We start from the raw sequence: 17,256 nt of genomic DNA, 5'->3' as shown, positions 1-17,256 counted from the left end.
GAGCGAGTGAGAGTGAGCGAGTGAGTGAGCGAGTGAGTGAGCGAGTGAGTGAGTGAGCGAGTGAGTGAGCGAGCGAGTGAGTGAGTGAGCGATTGAGAGTGAGCGAGTGAGTGAGCGAGTGAGCGAGCGAGTGAGTGAGCGAGTGAGTGAGCGAGCGAGTGAGTGAGCGAGCGAGTGAGTGAGCGAGTGTGAGCGAGCGAGTGAGTGAGCGAGTGAGCGAGCGAGCGAGTGAGCGAGCGAGTGAGTGAGCGAGCGAGTGAGTGAGCGAGTGAGCGAGTGAGTGAGTGAGCGAGCGAGCGAGCGAGTGAGCGAGTGAGTGAGTGAGCGAGTGAGTGAGCGAGCGAGTGAGTGAGCGAGCGAGTGAGTGAGCGAGCGAGTGAGTGAGCGAGCGAGCGAGCGAGCGGGAGTGAGCGAGTGAGTGAGCGAGCGAGTGAGCGAGTGAGTGAGTGAGCGAGTGAGTGAGCGAGCGAGTGAGTGAGTGAGTGAGCGAGCGAGCGAGCGAGCGAGTGAGCGAGTGAGTGAGCGAGCGAGTGAGCGAGTGAGTGAGCGAGCGAGTGAGTGAGCGAGCGAGTGAGTGAGCGAGCGAGTGAGTGAGCGAGTGAGTGAGCGAGCGAGTGAGTGAGCGAGCGAGTGAGTGAGTGAGCGAGTGAGCGAGTGAGTGAGCGAGCGAGCTGAGCGAGCGAGTGAGTGAGCGAGTGAGTGAGCGAGCGAGTGAGCGAGCGAGTGAGTGAGCGAGTGAGTAGCGAGCGAGTGAGTGAGCGAGTGGTGAGCGAGCGAGTGAGTAGGAGCGAGTGAGTGAGCGAGTGAGTGAGCGAGTGAGTGAGCGAGCGAGTGAGTGAGCGAGTGAGTGAGCGAGCGAGCGAGTGAGGAGTGAGCGAGCGAGTGACGAGCGAGTGAAGTGAGCGAGTGAGTGAGCGAGAGTGAGTGAGCGAGTGAGTGAGTGAGCGAGTGAGTGAGCGAGCGACTGAGGTGAGTGAGCGAGCGAGTGAGCGAGTGAGCGAGTCGAATGAGTGAGCGAGTGAGTGAGCGAGCGAGTGAGATTGTGAGCGAGGAGTGAGAGAGTGAGTGAGCGAGAGAGTGAGCGAGCGAGTGAGTGAGCGAGCGAGTGAGTGAGTGAGCGAGTGAGTGAGTGAGTGAGCGAGCGAGCGAGCGAGTGAGCGAGTGAGTGAGTGAGCGAGTGAGTGAGCGAGCGAGTGAGCGGCGAGTGAGTGAGTGAGCGAGTGAGTGAGTGAGCGAGCTGAGCGAGCGAGCGAGTGAGTGAGCGAGTGAGTGAGCGAGTGAGCGAGTGAGTGAGTGAGCGAGTGAGTGAGCGAGCGAGCGAGTGAGTGAGCGAGTGAGTGAGCGAGCGATCGAGCGAGTGAGTGAGCGAGTGAGTGAGCGAGCGAGTGAGCAGTGAGTGAGGGAGCGAGTGATGAGCGAGCGAGTGAGCGAGCGAGTGAGTGAGCGAGCGAGTGAGTGAGCGAGCGAGTGAGTGAGCGAGTGAGTGAGCGACGATGAGTGAGTCGAGTGAGCGAGTGAGGTGAGCGAGCGAGCGAGCGAGGCGAGTGAGTGAGCGAGTGAGTGAGGCGAGCGAGTGAGCGAGTGAGTGAGTGAGCGAGTGAGTGAGCGAGCGAGTGAGTGAGTGAGCGAGTGAGTGAGCGAGCGAGTGAGTGAGTGAGCGAGTGAGAGTGAGCGAGTGAGTGAGGCGAGTGAGTGAGCGAGCGAGTGAGTGAGCGAGTGAGTGAGCGAGCGAGTGAGTGAGTGAGCGAGTGAGCGAGCGAGTGAGAGTGAGCGAGTGAGTGAGCGAGTGAGTGAGTGAGCGAGTGAGTGAGTGAGCGAGTGAGTGAGCGAGCGAGTGAGTGAGTGAGCGAGCGAGTGAGCGAGTGAGCGAGCGAATTGAGTGAGCGAGTGAGTGAGCGAGTGAGCGACTGTGAGTGAGGTGAGCGAAGTGAGTGAGCGAAGTGAGTGAGCGAGGGGAGCGAAGCGAGCGACGTGAGTGAGCGAAGCGAGTGAGTGAGCGAGCGACGTGAGCGAGTGAGAGAGCGAGCGACGCGATGCGAGCGAGTGATGTGAAGCGAGCGAAGGTGAGCGAGCGAGTGAGTGAGCGAGTGAGTGAGCGAGCGAGTGAGTGAGCGAGGCGAGCGAGCGATGCTGAGTGAGTGAGCGAGTGAGTGAGCGAGCGAGTGAGCGAGTGAGTGAGTGAGCGAGTGAGTGAGCGAGGGAGTGAGTGAGTGAGCGAGTGAGTGAGCGATGCGATGCGAGCGAGTGAGTGAGCGAGTGAGTGAGCGAGCGAGTGAGCGAGTGAGTGAGTGAGCGAGTGAGTGAGCGAGCGAGTGAGTGAGCGAGAGAGTGAGTGAGCGAGGCGAGTGAGCGAGTGAGTGAGCGAGCGAGGTGGAGTGTGAGCGAGAGTGAGCGAGGTGAGTGAGCGAGGAGCGAGCGAGCGAGTGAGTGAGCGAGTGATGTGAGCGAGCGAAGTGAGCGAGTGAGTGAGTGAGCGAGTGAGTGAGCGAGCGAGTGAGTGAGCGAGTGAGCGAGTGAGTGAGCGAGCGAGTGAGTGAGCGAGCGAGTGAGTGAGTGAGCGAGTGAGAGTGAGCGAGTGAGTGAGCGAGTGAGTGAGCGAGCGAGTGAGCGAGTGAGTGAGCGAGCGAGCGAGTGAGTGAGCGAGCGAGTGAGCGAGCGAGTGAGAGTGAGCGAGTGAGTGAGCGTGAGTAGCGAGTGAGTGAGTGAGCGAGTGAGTGAGCGAGCGAGTGAGTGAGTGAGCGAGTGAGAGTGAGCGAGTGAGTGAGCGAGTGAGCGAGCGAGTGAGTGAGCGAGTGAGTGAGCGAGCGAGTGAGTGAGTGAGCGAGTGAGTGAGTGAGCGAGTGAGCGAGTGAGTGAGCGAGCGAGTGAGTGAGCGCGAGTGAGTGAGCGAGCGAGTGAGTGAGCGAGTGAGAGTGAGCGAGTGAGTGAGCGAGTGAGTGAGTGAGTGAGCGAGTGAGCGAGCGAGTGAGTGAGTGAGCGAGCGAGTGAGCGAGCGAGTGAGAGTGAGCGAGTGAGTGAGCGAGTGAGTGAGTGAGTGAGCGAGCGAGCGAGCGAGTGAGTGAGTGAGCGAGTGAGTGAGTGAGCGAGCGAGTGAGTGAGCGAGCGAGTGAGTGAGCGAGCGAGTGAGTGAGTGAGCGAGCGAGTGAGCGAGCGAGTGAGAGTGAGCGAGTGAGTGAGCGAGTGAGTGAGCGAGTGAGTGAGTGAGCGAGTGATGTGAGCGAGCGAGTGAGTGAGTGAGCGAGTGAGAGTGAGCGAGTGAGTGAGCGAGTGAGCGAGCGAGTGAGTGAGCGAGTGAGTGAGCGAGCGAGTGAGTGAGTGAGCGAGTGAGTGAGTGAGCGAGTGAGTGAGCGAGTGAGTGAGCGAGCGAGTGAGTGAGCGAGCGAGTGAGTGAGCGAGCGAGTGAGTGATGTGAGCGAGAGAGTGAGTGAGTGAGTGAGCGAGCGAGCGAGCGAGTGAGTGAGCGAGTGAGTGAGTGAGCGAGTGAGTGAGCGAGCGAGTGAGTGATGTGAGCGAGTGAGTGAGCGAGCGAGTGAGTGAGTGAGCGAGTGAGAGTGAGCGAGTGAGTGAGCGAGTGATGTGAGCGAGCGAGTGAGTGAGTGAGCGAGTGAAGTGAGCGAGCGAGTGAGTGAGTGAGCGAGTGAGAGTGAGCGAGTGAGTGAGCGAGTGAGTGAGCGAGCGAGTGAGTGAGCGAGTGAGTGAGCGAGCGAGTGAGTGAGTGAGCGAGCGAGTGAGCGAGCGAGTGAGCGAGTGAGTGAGCGAGTGAGTGAGCGAGTGAGTGAGTGAGCGAGTGAGTGAGCGAGCGAGTGAGTGAGTGAGCGAGTGAGAGTGAGCGAGTGAGTGAGCGAGTGGAGTGAGTGAGCGAGTGAGTGAGCGAGTGAGTGAGCGAGGCGAGTGAGTGAGCGAGCGAGTGAGTGAGCGAGTGAGTGAGCGAGTGAGTGAGCGAGTAAGCAGACGGGGACGAGTGAGTGAGCGAGTGAGTGAGTGAGCGAGTGAGTGAGCGAGTAAGCAGACGGGGACGAGTGAGTGAGTGAGCGAGTGAGTGAGTGAGCGAGCGAGTGAGCGAGTGAGTGAGCGAGTGATGCGAGTGGTGAGCGAGTGAGTGAGCGAGTGAGTGAGTGAGTGAGCGAGCGACTGTGAGCGAGTGAGTGAGCGAGTGAGTGAGCGAGTGAGTGAGCGAGCGAGTGAGCGAGTGAGTGAGCGAGTGAGTGAGTGAGCGAGCGAGTGAGTGAGCGAGCGAGTGAGTGAGCGAGCGAGTGAGTGAGCGAGCGAGTGAGTGAGCGAGCGAGTGAGTGAGCGAGCGAGTGAGCAAGTGAGTGAGCGAGTGAGTGAGCGAGGTGAGTGAGTGAGCGAGTGAGTGAGCGAGCGAGTGAGTGAGGTGAGCGAGCGAGTGAGTGAGCGAGCGAGTGAGCGAAGCGAGTGAGTGAGCGAGCGAGTGAGTGAGCGAGCGAGTGAGTGAGCGAGCGAGTGAGTGAGTGAGCGAGTGAGTGAGTGAGCGAGTGAGCGAAGTGAGTGAGCGAGCGAGTGAGTGAGCGAGCGAGTGAGTGAGCGAGCGAGTGAGCGAGCGAGTGAGCAAGTGAGTGAGCGAGTGAGTGAGCGAGTGAGTGAGTGAGCGATGTGAGTGAGCGAGTGAGTGAGTGAGCGAGTGAGCGAGTGAGTGAGCGAGCGAGTGAGCGAGCGAGTGAGTGAGCGAGCGAGTGAGTGAGCGAGCGAGTGAGCAAGTGAGTGAGCGAGTGAGTGAGCGAGTGAGTGAGTGAGCGAGTGAGTGAGTGAGCGAGTGAGTGAGCGAGCGAGTGAGTGAGCGAGCGAGTGCAAGTGAGCGAGTGAGTGAGCGAAGTGAGTGAGTGAGCGAGTGAGTGAGTGAGCGAGTGAGTGAGTGAGCGAGTGAGTGAGCGAGCGAGTGAGTGAGCGAGCGAGTGAGCAAGTGAGTGAGCGAGTGAGTGAGCGAGTAAGCAGACGGGGGACGAGTGAGTGAGTGAGCGAGCGAGTGAGCGAGTGAGTGAGTGAGCGAGTAAGCAGACGGGGGACGAGTGAGTGAGTGAGCGAGTGAGTGAAGTGAGCGAGCGAGTGAGCGAGTGAGTGAGCGAGTGAGTGAGAGTGAGCGAGTGAGTGAGCGAGTGAGTGAGCGAGCGATGTGAGTGAGTGAGCGAGCGAGTGAGTGAGCGAGCGAGTGAGTGAGCGAGTGAGTGAGCGAGCGAGTGAGCGATTGAGTGAGCGAGCGAGTGAGTGAGCGAGCGAGTGAGTGAGCGAGTGAGTGAGCGAGCGAGTGAGCGAGTGAGTGAGCGAGTGAGTGAGCGAGTAAGCAGACGGGGACGAGTGAGTGAGTGAGCGAGCGAGTGAGTGAGCGAGTGAGTGAGTGAGCGAGCGAGTGAGTGAGTGAGTGAGCGAGTGAGTGAGTGAGCGAGTGAGTGAGTGAGCGAGTGAGTGAGTGAGTGAGTGAGTGAGCGAGCGAGTGAGTGAGCGAGTGAGCGAGCGAGTGAGCGAGCGAGTGAGTGAGCGAGCGAGTGAGCGAGTGATGTGAGCGAGTGAGTGAGCGAGTAAGCAGACGGGGGACGAGTGAGTGAGTGAGCGAGCGAGTGAGTGAGCGAGTGAGTGAGCGATGCGAGCGAGTGAGTGAGTGAGCGAGTGAGTGAGTGAGCGAGTGAGTGAGTGAGCGAGTGAAGTGAGCGAGCGAGTGAGTGAGCGAGCGAGTGAGCAAGTTGAGTGAGCGAGTGAGTGAGCGAGTAAGCAGACGGGGGACGAGTGAGTGAGTGAGCGAGCGAGCGAGTGAGTGAGCGAGTGAGTGAGCGAGTGAGTGAGCGAGTGAGTGAGTGAGCGAGTGAGTGAGTGAGCGAGTGAGTGAGCGAGCGAGTGAGTGAGCGAGCGAGTGAGCGAGTAAGCAGACGGGGGACGAGTGAGTGAGTGAGCGAGTGAGTGAGTGAGCGAGTGAGTGAGCGAGCGAGTGAGTGAGTGAGCGAGTGAGAGTGAGCGAGTGAGTGAGCGAGTGAGCGAGCGAGTGAGTGAGCGAGTGAGTGAGTGAGCGAGTGAGTGAGCGAGCGAGTGAGTGAGTGAGCGAGTGAGTGAGTGAGCGAGTGAGTGAGTGAGCGAGTGAGTGAGCGAGCGAGCGAGTGAGTGAGCGAGTGAGTGAGCGAGCGAGTGAGCGAGTGAGTGAGTGAGCGAGTGAGTGAGCGAGTGAGTGAGTGAGCGAGTGAGTGAGCGAGCGAGTGAGTGAGTGAGCGAGTGAGAGTGAGCGAGTGAGTGAGCGAGTGAGTGAGCGATGCGAGTGAGTGAGCGAGCGAGTGAGCGAGCGAGTGAGTGAGCGAGCGAGTGAGCGAGCGAGTGAGAGTGAGCGAGTGAGTGAGCGAGTGAGTGAGCGAGTGAGTGAGTGAGCGAGTGAGTGAGCGAGCGAGTGAGTGAGTGAGCGAGTGAGAGTGAGCGAGTGAAGTGAGCGAGTGAGCGAGCGAGTGAGTGAGCGAGCGAGTGAGTGAGCGAGTGAGTGAGCGAGCGAGTGAGTGAGCGAGTGAGTGAGCGAGTGAGCGAGCGAGTGAGTGAGTGAGCGAGTGAGAGTGAGCGAGTGAGTGAGCGAGCGAGTGAGTGAGCGAGTGAGTGAGCGAGTGAGTGAGCGAGTAAGCAGACGGGGGACGAGTGAGTGAGTGAGCGAGTGAGTGAGCGAGTGAGTGAGCGAGTGAGTGAGAGTGAGCGAGTGAGTGAGCGAGTGAGTGAGCGAGCGAGTGAGTGAGCGAGCGAGAGAGTGAGCGAGCGAGTGAGTGAGCGAGTGAGTGAGCGAGCGAGTGAGCGAGTGAGTGAGCGAGTGAGTGAGCGAGTGAGTGAGCGAGCGAGTGAGTGAGCGAGCGAGTGAGTGAGCGAGTGAGTGAGCGAGCGAGTGAGCGAGTGAGTGAGCGAGTGAGTGAGCGAGTGAGCGAGTGAGTGAGCGAGCGAGTGAGTGAGCGAGCGAAGTGAGCGAGTGAGTGAGCGAGTGAGTGAGCGAGTGAGTGAGCGAGTAAGCAGACGGGGGACGAGTGAGTGAGTGAGTGAGTGAGTGAGCGAGCGAGCGAGCGAGTGAGTGAGCGAGTGAGTGAGCGAGTGAGTGAGTGAGCAAGTGAGTGAGTGAGCGAGTGAGTGAGCGAGCGAGTGAGTGAGCGAGCGAGTGAGCGAGTAAGCAGACGGGGGACGAGTGAGCGAGTGAGCGAGTGAGTGAGTGAGCGAGTGAGTGAGCGAGCGAGTGAGTGAGTGAGCGAGCGAGTGAGCAAGTGAAGTGAGCGAGTGAGTGAGCGAGTAAGCAGACGGGGGACGAGTGAGTGAGTGAGCGAGCGAGCGAGTGAGTGAGCGAGTGAGTGAGCGAGTGAGTGAGCGAGTAAGCAGACGGGGGACGAGTGAGTGAGTGAGCGAGCGAGCGAGTGAGTGAGCGAGTGAGTGAGCGAGTGAGTGAGCGAGTGAGTGAGCGAGTAAGCAGACGGGGGACGAGTGAGTGAGTGAGCGAGCGAGCGAGTGAGTGAGCGAGTGAGTGAGCGAGTGAGTGAGCGAGTGAGTGAGTGAGCGAGTGAGTGAGTGAGCGATGTGAGTGAGCGAGCGAGTGAGTGAGCGAGCGAGTGAGCGAGTAAGCAGACGGGGGACGAGTGAGTGAGTGAGCGAGTGAGTGAAGTGAGCGAGTGAGTGAGCGAGCGAGTGAGTGAGTGAGCGAGTGAGAAGTGAGCGAGTGAGTGAGCGATGTGAGCGAGCGAGTGAGTGAGCGAGTGAGTGAGTGAGCGAGTGAGTGAGCGAGCGAGTGAGTGAGTGAGCGAGTGAGTGAGTGAGCGAGTGAGTGAGTGAGCGAGTGAGTGAGCGAGCGAGCGAGTGAGTGAGCGAGTGAGTGAGCGAGCGATGTGAGCGAGTGAGTGAGTGAGCGAGTGAAGTGAGCGAGTGAGTGAGTGAGCGAGTGAGTGAGCGAGCGAGTGAGTGAGTGAGCGAGTGAGAGTGAGCGAGTGAGTGAGCGAGTGAGTGAGCGAGCGAGTGAGTGAGCGAGCGATGTGAGCGAGCGAGTGAGTGAGCGAGCGACGTGAGCGAGCGAGTGAGAGTGAGCGAGTGAGTGAGCGAGTGAGTGAGCGAGTGAGTGAGTGAGCGAGTGAGTGAGCGAGCGAGTGAGTGAGTGAGCGAGTGAGAGTGAGCGAGTGAGTGAGTGAGCGAGCGAGTGAGTGAGCGAGTGAGTGAGCGAGTGAGCGAGCGAGTGAGTGAGTGAGCGAGTGAGAGTGAGCGAGTGAGTGAGCGAGCGAGTGAGTGAGCGAGTGAGTGAGCGAGTGAGTGAGCGAGTAAGCAGACGGGGGACGAGTGAGTGAGTGAGCGAGTGAGTGAGCGAGTGAGTGAGCGAGTGAGTGAGAGTGAGCGAGTGAGTGAGCGAGTGAGTGAGCGAGCGAGTGAGTGAGCGAGCGAAGTGAGCGAGCGAGTGAGTGAGCGAGTGAGTGAGCGAGCGAGTGAGCGAGTGAGTGAGCGAGTGAGTGAGCGAGTGAGTGAGCGAGCGAGTGAGTGAGCGAGCGAGTGAGTGAGCGAGTGAGTGAGCGAGCGAGTGAGCGAGTGAGTGAGCGAGTGAGTGAGCGAGTGAGCGAAGTGAGTGAGCGAGCGAGTGATGTGAGCGAGCGATGTGAGCGAGTGAGTGAGCGAGTGAGTGAGCGAGTGAGTGAGCGAGTAAGCAGACGGGGGACGAGTGAGTGAGTGAGTGAGTGAGCGAGCGAGCGAGCGAGTGAGTGAGCGAGTGAGTGAGCGAGTGAGTGAGCGAGTGAGTGAGTGAGCGAGTGAGTGAGCGAGTGAGTGAGTGAGTGAGCGAGTGAGTGAGCGAGCGAGTGAGTGAGCGAGCGAGTGAGCAAGTGAGTGAGCGAGTGAGTGAGCGAGTAAGCAGACGGGGGACGAGTGAGTGAGTGAGCGAGTGAGTGAGCGAGCGAGTGAGTGAGCGAGTGAGTGAGCGAGTGAGTGAGCGAGCGAGTGAGTGAGCGAGTGAGTGAGCGAGCGAGTGAGTGAGCGAGTGAGTGAGTGAGCGAGTGAGTGAGCGAGTGAGTGAGCGAGTAAGCAGACGGGGGACGAGTGAGTGAGTGAGCGAGTGAGTGAGTGAGCGAGCGAGTGAGCGAGCGAGTGAGCGAGTGAGCGAGCGAGTGAGCGAGGGAGTGAGCGAGTGAGCGAGCGAGTGAGCGAGTGAGTGAGCGAGCGAAGTGAGCGAGTGAGCGAGCGAGTGAGCGAGTGAGTGAGCGAGCGAGTGAGCGATGTGAGCGAGCGAGTGAGCGAGTGAGTGAGCGAGTGAGTGAGCGAGCGAGTGAGTGAGCGAGTGAGTGAGTGAAGTGAGCGAGCGAGTGAGCGAGTGAAGTGAGCGAGCGAGTGAGCGAGTGAGCGAGCGAGTGAGCGAGTGAGTGAGCGAGTGAGTGAGCGAGCGAGTGAGTGAGCGAGTAAGCAGAAGGGGGACGAGTGAGTGAGTGAGCGAGTGAGTGAGTGAGCGAGCGATGTGAGCGATGTGAGCGAGTGAGTGAGCGAGTGAGTGAGCGAGTAAGCAGACGGGGGACGAGTGAGTGAGCGAGTGAGTGAGCGAGCGAGTGAGTGAGCGAGCGAGTGAGCGAGCGAGTGAGAGTGAGCGAGTGAGTGAGTGAGCGAGTGAGTGAGCGAGCGAGTGAGTGAGTGAGCGAGTGAGAGTGAGCGAGTGAGTGAGTGAGTGAGTGAGCGAGTGAGTGAGCGAGCGAGGGGGGCGGCAAGGGCCTCTTCCGTGCCGCTCGCTCACTGTGGGAGGCCGCCCCAGCGGACCCACGGGGAGCCCCGCGTGGGTCAAGCGAGCGGTGACATAGAAGACGAGCGAGAGTGGTGGGGCAGCGGTTAGCACGCTGCGTTAGTCTGTGTGAAGGGGAGTGGTGGGGCAGCGGTTAGCACGCTGCCTGTGTGAAGGGGAGTGGTGGGGCAGCGGTTAGCACACTGCGTGTGTGAAGGGGAGTGGTGGTGCAGCGGTTAGCACGCTGCGTTAGTCTGTGTGAAGGGGAGTGGTGGGGCAGCGGTTAGCACGCTGCGTGTGTGAAGGGGAGTGGTGGTGCAGCGGTTAGCAGCTGCGTGTGTGAAGGGGAGTGGTGGTGCAGCGGTTAGCACGCTGCGTGTGTGAAGGGGAGTGGTGGTGCAGCGGTTAGCACGCTGCGTTAGTCTGTGTGATGGGGAGTGGTGGGGCAGCGGTTAGCCGATGCGTGTGAAGGGGAGTGGTGGTGCAGCGGTTAGCACGCTGCGTTAGTCTGTGTGACGGGGAGTGGTGGTGCAGCAGTTAGCACGCTGCGTGTGACGGGGAGTGGTGGTGCAGCGGTTAGCACGCTGCGTGTGTGACGGGGAGTGGTGGTGCAGCGGTTAGCACGCTGCGTGTGTGACGGGGAGTGGTGGTGCAGCGGTTAGCGCGCTGCGTGAGTCCGTGTGAGGGAGAGAAACTCACAGGAGTTGGTGTTGCTCTGTCTTTCATCAAGCCGTGCAGCTCCAGACTCAGAATGTCAGCAGCAAAACTAAACAACATCATCAGCAGTATCAGTAGCATCATCAGCATCATCACCATCATCATCACCATCATCATCACCATTATCAGCATCATCTGCATCATCACCATCATCATTAGCATCATCAACATCACCATCATCATCACCATCATCACCATCATTACCATCAGCATCATCACCATCATCATCACCATTATCAGCATCATCTGCATCATCACCGTCATCATTAGCATCATCAACATCACCATCATCATCACCATCATCATCACCATCAGCTTCATCAGCATCATCATGACTGCATGGATGAGTGAGCGGCGAGTGCGTGAGAGCGTGAATGAGTTAGTGAGGGAGTGGGTGGATGAATGGGTTAGCGAGTGAATGAGTAAGCAAGTGAGTCTAGGAGTGAATGAATACATGAGCAGATTAGTGAGTGAATGAGTGAGTAACAATGAATGAGTGAAATAATGCACGTGTGAGTGGGTAGATGGGTGACAGAGTGAATTATTGCATTAGTGTACGAGGGAATGTGGGGAGTGAAGGAATATGAGTGTGTGAATGAGTGGATGAACAATTGGGTGAATGAGTGGGTGAATGAGTATGAGTGAGTGAATGAGTGGGTGAATGAGTGAAGGAGTGGGTGAATGAGTGGGTGAAAGAGTGAAGGAGTGGGTGAATGAGTGGGTGAACGAGTGAAGGAGTGGGTGAATGAGTATGAGTGAGTGAATGAGTGGGTGAATGAGTGAAGGAGTGGGTGAATGAGTGGGTGAACGAGTGGGTGAATGAGTGGGTGAATGAGTGAACGAGTGGGTGAATGAGTATATGAGTGAGTGAATGAGTGTACGAGTGGATGAACAATTGCGTGATTTAGTGGCTAAATGAGTGAGTGAATGAGTGGGTGAATTAGTGGGTGAATGAGTGAAAGAGTTGGTGAATGAGTGAACGAGTGAATGAGTTGGTTAATGAGTGAACGGGTGGGTGAATGAGTGAACGAGTGGGTGAATGAGTGAACGAGTGGGTGAATTGAGTGGGTGAATAAGTGAACGAGTGGGTGAATGAGTGGGTGAAATGAGTGGGTGAATGAGTGAACGAGTGGGTGAATGAGTGAACGAGTGGGTGAATGAGTGAATGAGTGGGTGAATGAGTGAATGAGTGGGTGAATTAGTGGGTGAAATGAGTGGGTGAATGAGTGAACGAGTGGGTGAATGAGTGAACGAGTGGGTGAATGAGTGGGTGAATAAGTGAACGAGTGGGTGAATGAGTGGGTGAAATGAGTGGGTGAATGAGTGAACGAGTGGGTGAATGAGTGAACGAGTGGGTGAATGAGTGAATGAGTGGGTGAATGAGTGAATGAGTGGGTGAATTAGTGGGTGAAATGAGTGGGTGAATGAGTGAACGAGTGGGTGAATGAGTGAACGAGTGGGTGAATGAGTGGGTGAATAAGTGAACGAGTGGGTGAATGAGTGGGTGAAATGAGTGGGTGAATGAGTGAACGAGTGGGTGAATGAGTGAACGAGTGGGTGAATGAGTGAATGAGTGGGTGAATGAGTGAATGAGTGGGTGAATTAGTGAACGAGTGGGTGAATGAGTGGGTGAATGAGTGGACGAGTGGGTGAATGAGTGAACGAGTGGGTGAATGAGTGAACGAGTGGGTGAATGAGTGAATGAGTGGGTGAATTAGTGAACGAGTGGGTGAATTAGTGAACGAGTGGGTGAATGAGTGGGTGAATGAGTGAATGAGTGGGTGAATTAGTGAACGAGTGGGTGAATTAGTGAACGAGTGGGTGAACGAGTGGGTGAATGAGTGAATGAGTGGGTGAATTAGTGAACGAGTGGGTGAATTAGTGAACGAGTGGGTGAATGAGTGGGTGAATGAGTGAATGAGTGGGTGAATTAGTGAACGAGTGGGTGAATTAGTGAACGAGTGGGTGAATGAGTGGGTGAATGAGTGAACGAGTGGGTGAATGAGTGGGTGAATGAGTATATGAGTGAGTGAATGAGTGTACGAGTGGTTGAACAATTGCGTGATTTAGTGGCTAAATGAGTGAGTGAATGAGTGGGTGAATTAGTGGGTGAATGAGTGAACGAGTTGGTGAATGAGTGAACGAGTGAATGAGTTGGTTAATGAGTGAACGGGTGGGTGAATGAGTGAACGAGTGGGTGAATGAGTGAATGAGTGGGTGAATTGAGTGGGTGAATAAGTGAACGAGTGGGTGAATGAGTGAATGAGTGGGTGAAATGAGTGGGTGAAATGAGTGGGTGAATGAGTGAACGAGTGGGTGAATGAGTGAATGAGTGGGTGAATGAGTGAACGAGTGGGTGAATGAGTGAATGAGTGGGTGAATTAGTGAACGAGTGGGTGAATGAGTGGGTGAATGAGTGGGTGAATGAGTGAACGAGTTGGTGAATGAATGAACGAGTGGGTGAATGAGTGGGTGAATGAGTGAACGAGTGGGTGAATGAGTGGGTGAATGAGTGAACGAATGGGTGAATGAGTGAACGAGTGGGTGAATGAGTGAATGAGTGGGTGAATTAGTGAACGAGTGGGTGAATTAGTGAACGAGTGGGTGAATGAGTGGGTGAATGAGTGAACGAGTTGGTAAATGAGTGAACGAGTGGGTGAATGAGTGGGTGAATGAGTGAACGAGTGGGTGAATGAGTGGGTGAATGAGTGAACGAGTGGGTGAATGAATGAACGAGTTGGTGAATGAGTGAACGAGTGGGTGAATGAGTGAACGAGTGGGTGAATGAGTGAACGAGTGGGTGAATGAGTGAACGAGTTGGTGAATGAGTGAACGAGTGGGTGAATGAGTGAACGAGTGGGTGAATGAGTGGGTGAATGAGTATATGAGTGAGTGAATGAGTGTACGAGTGGGTGAGTGAGTGTACGAGTGGGTGAGTGAGTGTACGAGTGAACGAGTGAATGAGTGAATGAGTTGGTGAGTGAGTGAACGAGTGGGTGAGTGAGTGTACGAAGTGAACGAGTGAATGAGTGAATGAGTTGGTGAGTGAGTGAACGAGTGGGTGAATGAGTGGATGAATGAGTGAACGATTTGGTGAATGAGTGAACGAGTGGGTGAATGAGTGAACGAGTGAGTGAATGAGTGGGTGAATGAGTGGGTGAACAATTGGGTGATTTAGTGGGTAAATGAGTATATGAGTGGGTGAACGAGTGAATGAGTGAACGAGTTGGTGAATGAGTGAACGAGTTGGTGAGTGGGTGAATGAGTGGGTGAATGAGTGGGTGAATGAGTGAACGAGTTGGTGAATGAGTGAACGAGTGGGTGAATGAGTTGGTGAATGAGTGAACGAGTAGGTGAGTGAGCGTACGAGTGGGTGAACGAGTGAGTGAACGAGTGAACGAGTTGGTGAACGAGTGGGTGAACGAGTGAACGAGTGTGTGTGTGCGAGCGAGCGACTCACTGCCCCCTGTCGGCCTCTGTGTGTGAGCGAGTTGGTGAACGAGTGAACGAGTGTGTGCGAGCGAGTTGGTGAACGAGTGAACGAGTGTGTGTGTGCGTGAGCGAGTTGGTGAACGAGTGAACGAGTGTGTGTGTGTGTGAGCGAGTTGGTGAACGAGTGAACGAGTGTGTGTGTGCGTGTGAGCGAGTTGGTGAACGAGTGAACGAGTGTGTGTGTGTGTGAGCGAGTTGGTGAACGAGTGAACGAGTGTGTGTGTGTGTGAGCGAGTTGGTGAACGAGTGAACGAGTGTGTGTGTGTGTGAGCGAGTTGGTGAACGAGTGAACGAGTGTGTGTGTGCGTGTGAGCGAGTTGGTGAACGAGTGAACGAGTGTGTGTGTGTGTGAGCGAGTTGGTGAACGAGTGAACGAGTGTGTGTGTGCGTGAGCGAGTTGGTGAACGAGTGAACGAGTGTGTGTGTGTGTGAGCGAGTTGGTGAACGAGTGAACGAGTGTGTGTGTGCGTGTGAGCGAGTTGGTGAACGAGTGAACGAGTGTGTGTGTGTGTGAGCGAGTTGGTGAACGAGTGAACGAGTGTGTGTGTGCGTGAGCGAGTTGGTGAACGAGTGAACGAGTGTGTGTGTGTGTGAGCGAGTTGGTGAACGAGTGAACGAGTGTGTGTGTGCGTGTGAGCGAGTTGGTGAACGAGTGAACGAGTGTGTGTGTGTGTGAGCGAGTTGGTGAACGAGTGAACGAGTGTGTGTGTGCGTGAGCGAGTTGGTGAACGAGTGAACGAGTGTGTGTGTGTGCGAGCGAGTTGGTGAACGAGTGAACGAGTGTGTGTGCGTGTGAGCGAGTTGGTGAACGAGTGAACGAGTGTGTGTGTGTGTGAGCGAGTTGGTGAACGAGTGAACGAGTGTGTGTGTGCGTGAGCGAGTTGGTGAACGAGTGAACGAGTGTGTGTGTGTGCGAGCGAGTTGGTGAACGAGTGAACGAGTGTGTGTGCGTGTGAGCGAGTTGGTGAACGAGTGAACGAGTGTGTGTGTGCGTGAGCGAGTTGGTGAACGAGTGAACGAGTGTGTGTGTGTGCGAGCGAGTTGGTGAACGAGTGAACGAGTGTGTGTGTGTGTGAGCGAGTTGGTGAACGAGTGAACGAGTGTGTGTGTGCGTGAGCGAGTTGGTGAACGAGTGAACGAGTGTGTGTGTGTGTGAGCGAGTTGGTGAACGAGTGAACGAGTGTGTGTGTGCGTGTGAGCGAGTTGGTGAACGAGTGAACGAGTGTGTGTGTGTGTGAGCGAGTTGGTGAACGAGTGAACGAGTGTGTGTGTGCGTGAGCGAGTTGGTGAACGAGTGAACGAGTGTGTGTGTGTGCGAGCGAGTTGGTGAACGAGTGAACGAGTGTGTGTGCGTGTGAGCGAGTTGGTGAACGAGTGAACGAGTGTGTGTGTGCGTGAGCGAGTTGGTGAACGAGTGAACGAGTGTGTGTGTGTGCGAGCGAGTTGGTGAACGAGTGAACGAGTGTGTGTGTGTGCGAGCGAGTTGGTGAACGAGTGAACGAGTGTGTGTGCGTGTGAGCGAGTTGGTGAACGAGTGAACGAGTGTGTGTGTGTGTGAGCGAGTTGGTGAACGAGTGAACGAGTGTGTGTGTGTGTGAGCGAGTTGGTGAACGAGTGAACGAGTGTGTGTGCGTGTGAGCGAGTTGGTGAACGAGTGAACGAGTGTGTGTGTGCGTGAGCGAGTTGGTGAACGAGTGAACGAGTGTGTGTGTGTGCGAGCGAGTTGGTGAACGAGTGAACGAGTGTGTGTGTGTGCGAGCGAGTTGGTGAACGAGTGAACGAGTGTGTGTGCGTGTGAGCGAGTTGGTGAACGAGTGAACGAGTGTGTGTGTGTGTGAGCGAGTTGGTGAACGAGTGAACGAGTGTGTGTGTGTGTGAGCGAGTTGGTGAACGAGTGAACGAGTGTGTGTGCGTGTGAGCGAGTTGGTGAACGAGTGAACGAGTGTGTGTGTGCGTGAGCGAGTTGGTGAACGAGTGAACGAGTGTGTGTGTGTGTGAGCGAGTTGGTGAACGAGTGAACGAGTGTGTGTGCGTGTGAGCGAGTTGGTGAACGAGTGAACGAGTGTGTGTGTGCGTGAGCGAGTTGGTGAACGAGTGAACGAGTGTGTGTGTGTGCGAGCGAGTTGGTGAACGAGTGAACGAGTGTGTGTGTGTGTGAGCGAGTTGGTGAACGAGTGAACGAGTGTGTGTGTGTGCGAGCGAGTTGGTGAACGAGTGAACGAGTGTGTGTGTGTGCGAGCGAGTTGGTGAACGAGTGAACGAGTGTGTGTGCGTGTGAGCGAGTTGGTGAACGAGTGAACGAGTGTGTGTGTGTGTGAGCGAGTTGGTGAACGAGTGAACGAGTGTGTGTGTGTGTGAGCGAGTTGGTGAACGAGTGAACGAGTGTGTGTGCGTGTGAGCGAGTTGGTGAACGAGTGAACGAGTGTGTGTGTGTGTGAGCGAGTTGGTGAACGAGTGAACGAGTGTGTGTGTGCGTGAGCGAGTTGGTGAACGAGTGAACGAGTGTGTGTGTGTGCGAGCGAGTTGGTGAACGAGTGAACGAGTGTGTGTGCGTGTGAGCGAGTTGGTGAACGAGTGAACGAGTGTGTGTGTGTGTGAGCGAGTTGGTGAACGAGTGAACGAGTGTGTGTGTGCGTGAGCGAGTTGGTGAACGAGTGAACGAGTGTGTGTGCGTGTGAGCGAGTTGGTGAACGAGTGAACGAGTGTGTGTGTGCGTGCGAGCGAGTTGGTGAACGAGTGAACGAGTGTGTGTGTGCGTGAGCGAGTTGGTGAACGAGTGAACGAGTGTGTGTGTGCGTGAGCGAGTTGGTGAACGAGTGAACGAGTGTGTGTGTGTGCGAGCGAGTTGGTGAACGAGTGAACGAGTGTGTGTGCGTGTGAGCGAGTTGGTGAACGAGTGAACGAGTGTGTGTGTGTGTGAGCGAGTTGGTGAACGAGTGAACGAGTGTGTGTGTGCGTGAGCGAGTTGGTGAACGAGTGAACGAGTGTGTGTGTGTGCGAGCGAGTTGGTGAACGAGTGAACGAGTGTGTGTGCGTGTGAGCGAGTTGGTGAACGAGTGAACGAGTGTGTGTGTGCGTGAGCGAGTTGGTGAACGAGTGAACGAGTGTGTGTGTGTGCGAGCGAGTTGGTGAACGAGTGAACGAGTGTGTGTGTGTGCGAGCGAGTTGGTGAACGAGTGAACGAGTGTGTGTGCGTGTGAGCGAGTTGGTGAACGAGTGAACGAGTGTGTGTGTGTGTGAGCGAGTTGGTGAACGAGTGAACGAGTGTGTGTGTGTGTGAGCGAGTTGGTGAACGAGTGAACGAGTGTGTGTGCGTGTGAGCGAGTTGGTGAACGAGTGAACGAGTGTGTGTG

At 56.4% G+C, this 17,256-nt stretch overlaps 1 protein-coding gene across 1 annotated transcript in view; it reads right to left on the bottom strand.

Annotated features, from left to right (window-relative positions):
* LOC144951729 (exocyst complex component 2-like) overlaps nt 1–17,256 on the bottom strand; it is a 94,139-nt gene that overhangs the window by 60,962 nt on the left and 15,921 nt on the right. Inside the window, exon 7 of the mRNA XM_078882065.1 lies at nt 10,394–10,460. Coding sequence (XP_078738191.1) covers nt 10,394–10,460 — 67 coding nt within the window. The remainder of the gene's footprint in view (nt 1–10,393; nt 10,461–17,256) is intronic.

Source organism: Lampetra fluviatilis, chromosome 63 (assembly GCF_964198595.1).
Source record: "Lampetra fluviatilis chromosome 63, kcLamFluv1.1, whole genome shotgun sequence".
Taxonomy (NCBI): domain Eukaryota; kingdom Metazoa; phylum Chordata; class Hyperoartia; order Petromyzontiformes; family Petromyzontidae; genus Lampetra; species Lampetra fluviatilis.
This window is presented reverse-complemented; position numbering and strand designations above follow the sequence as displayed.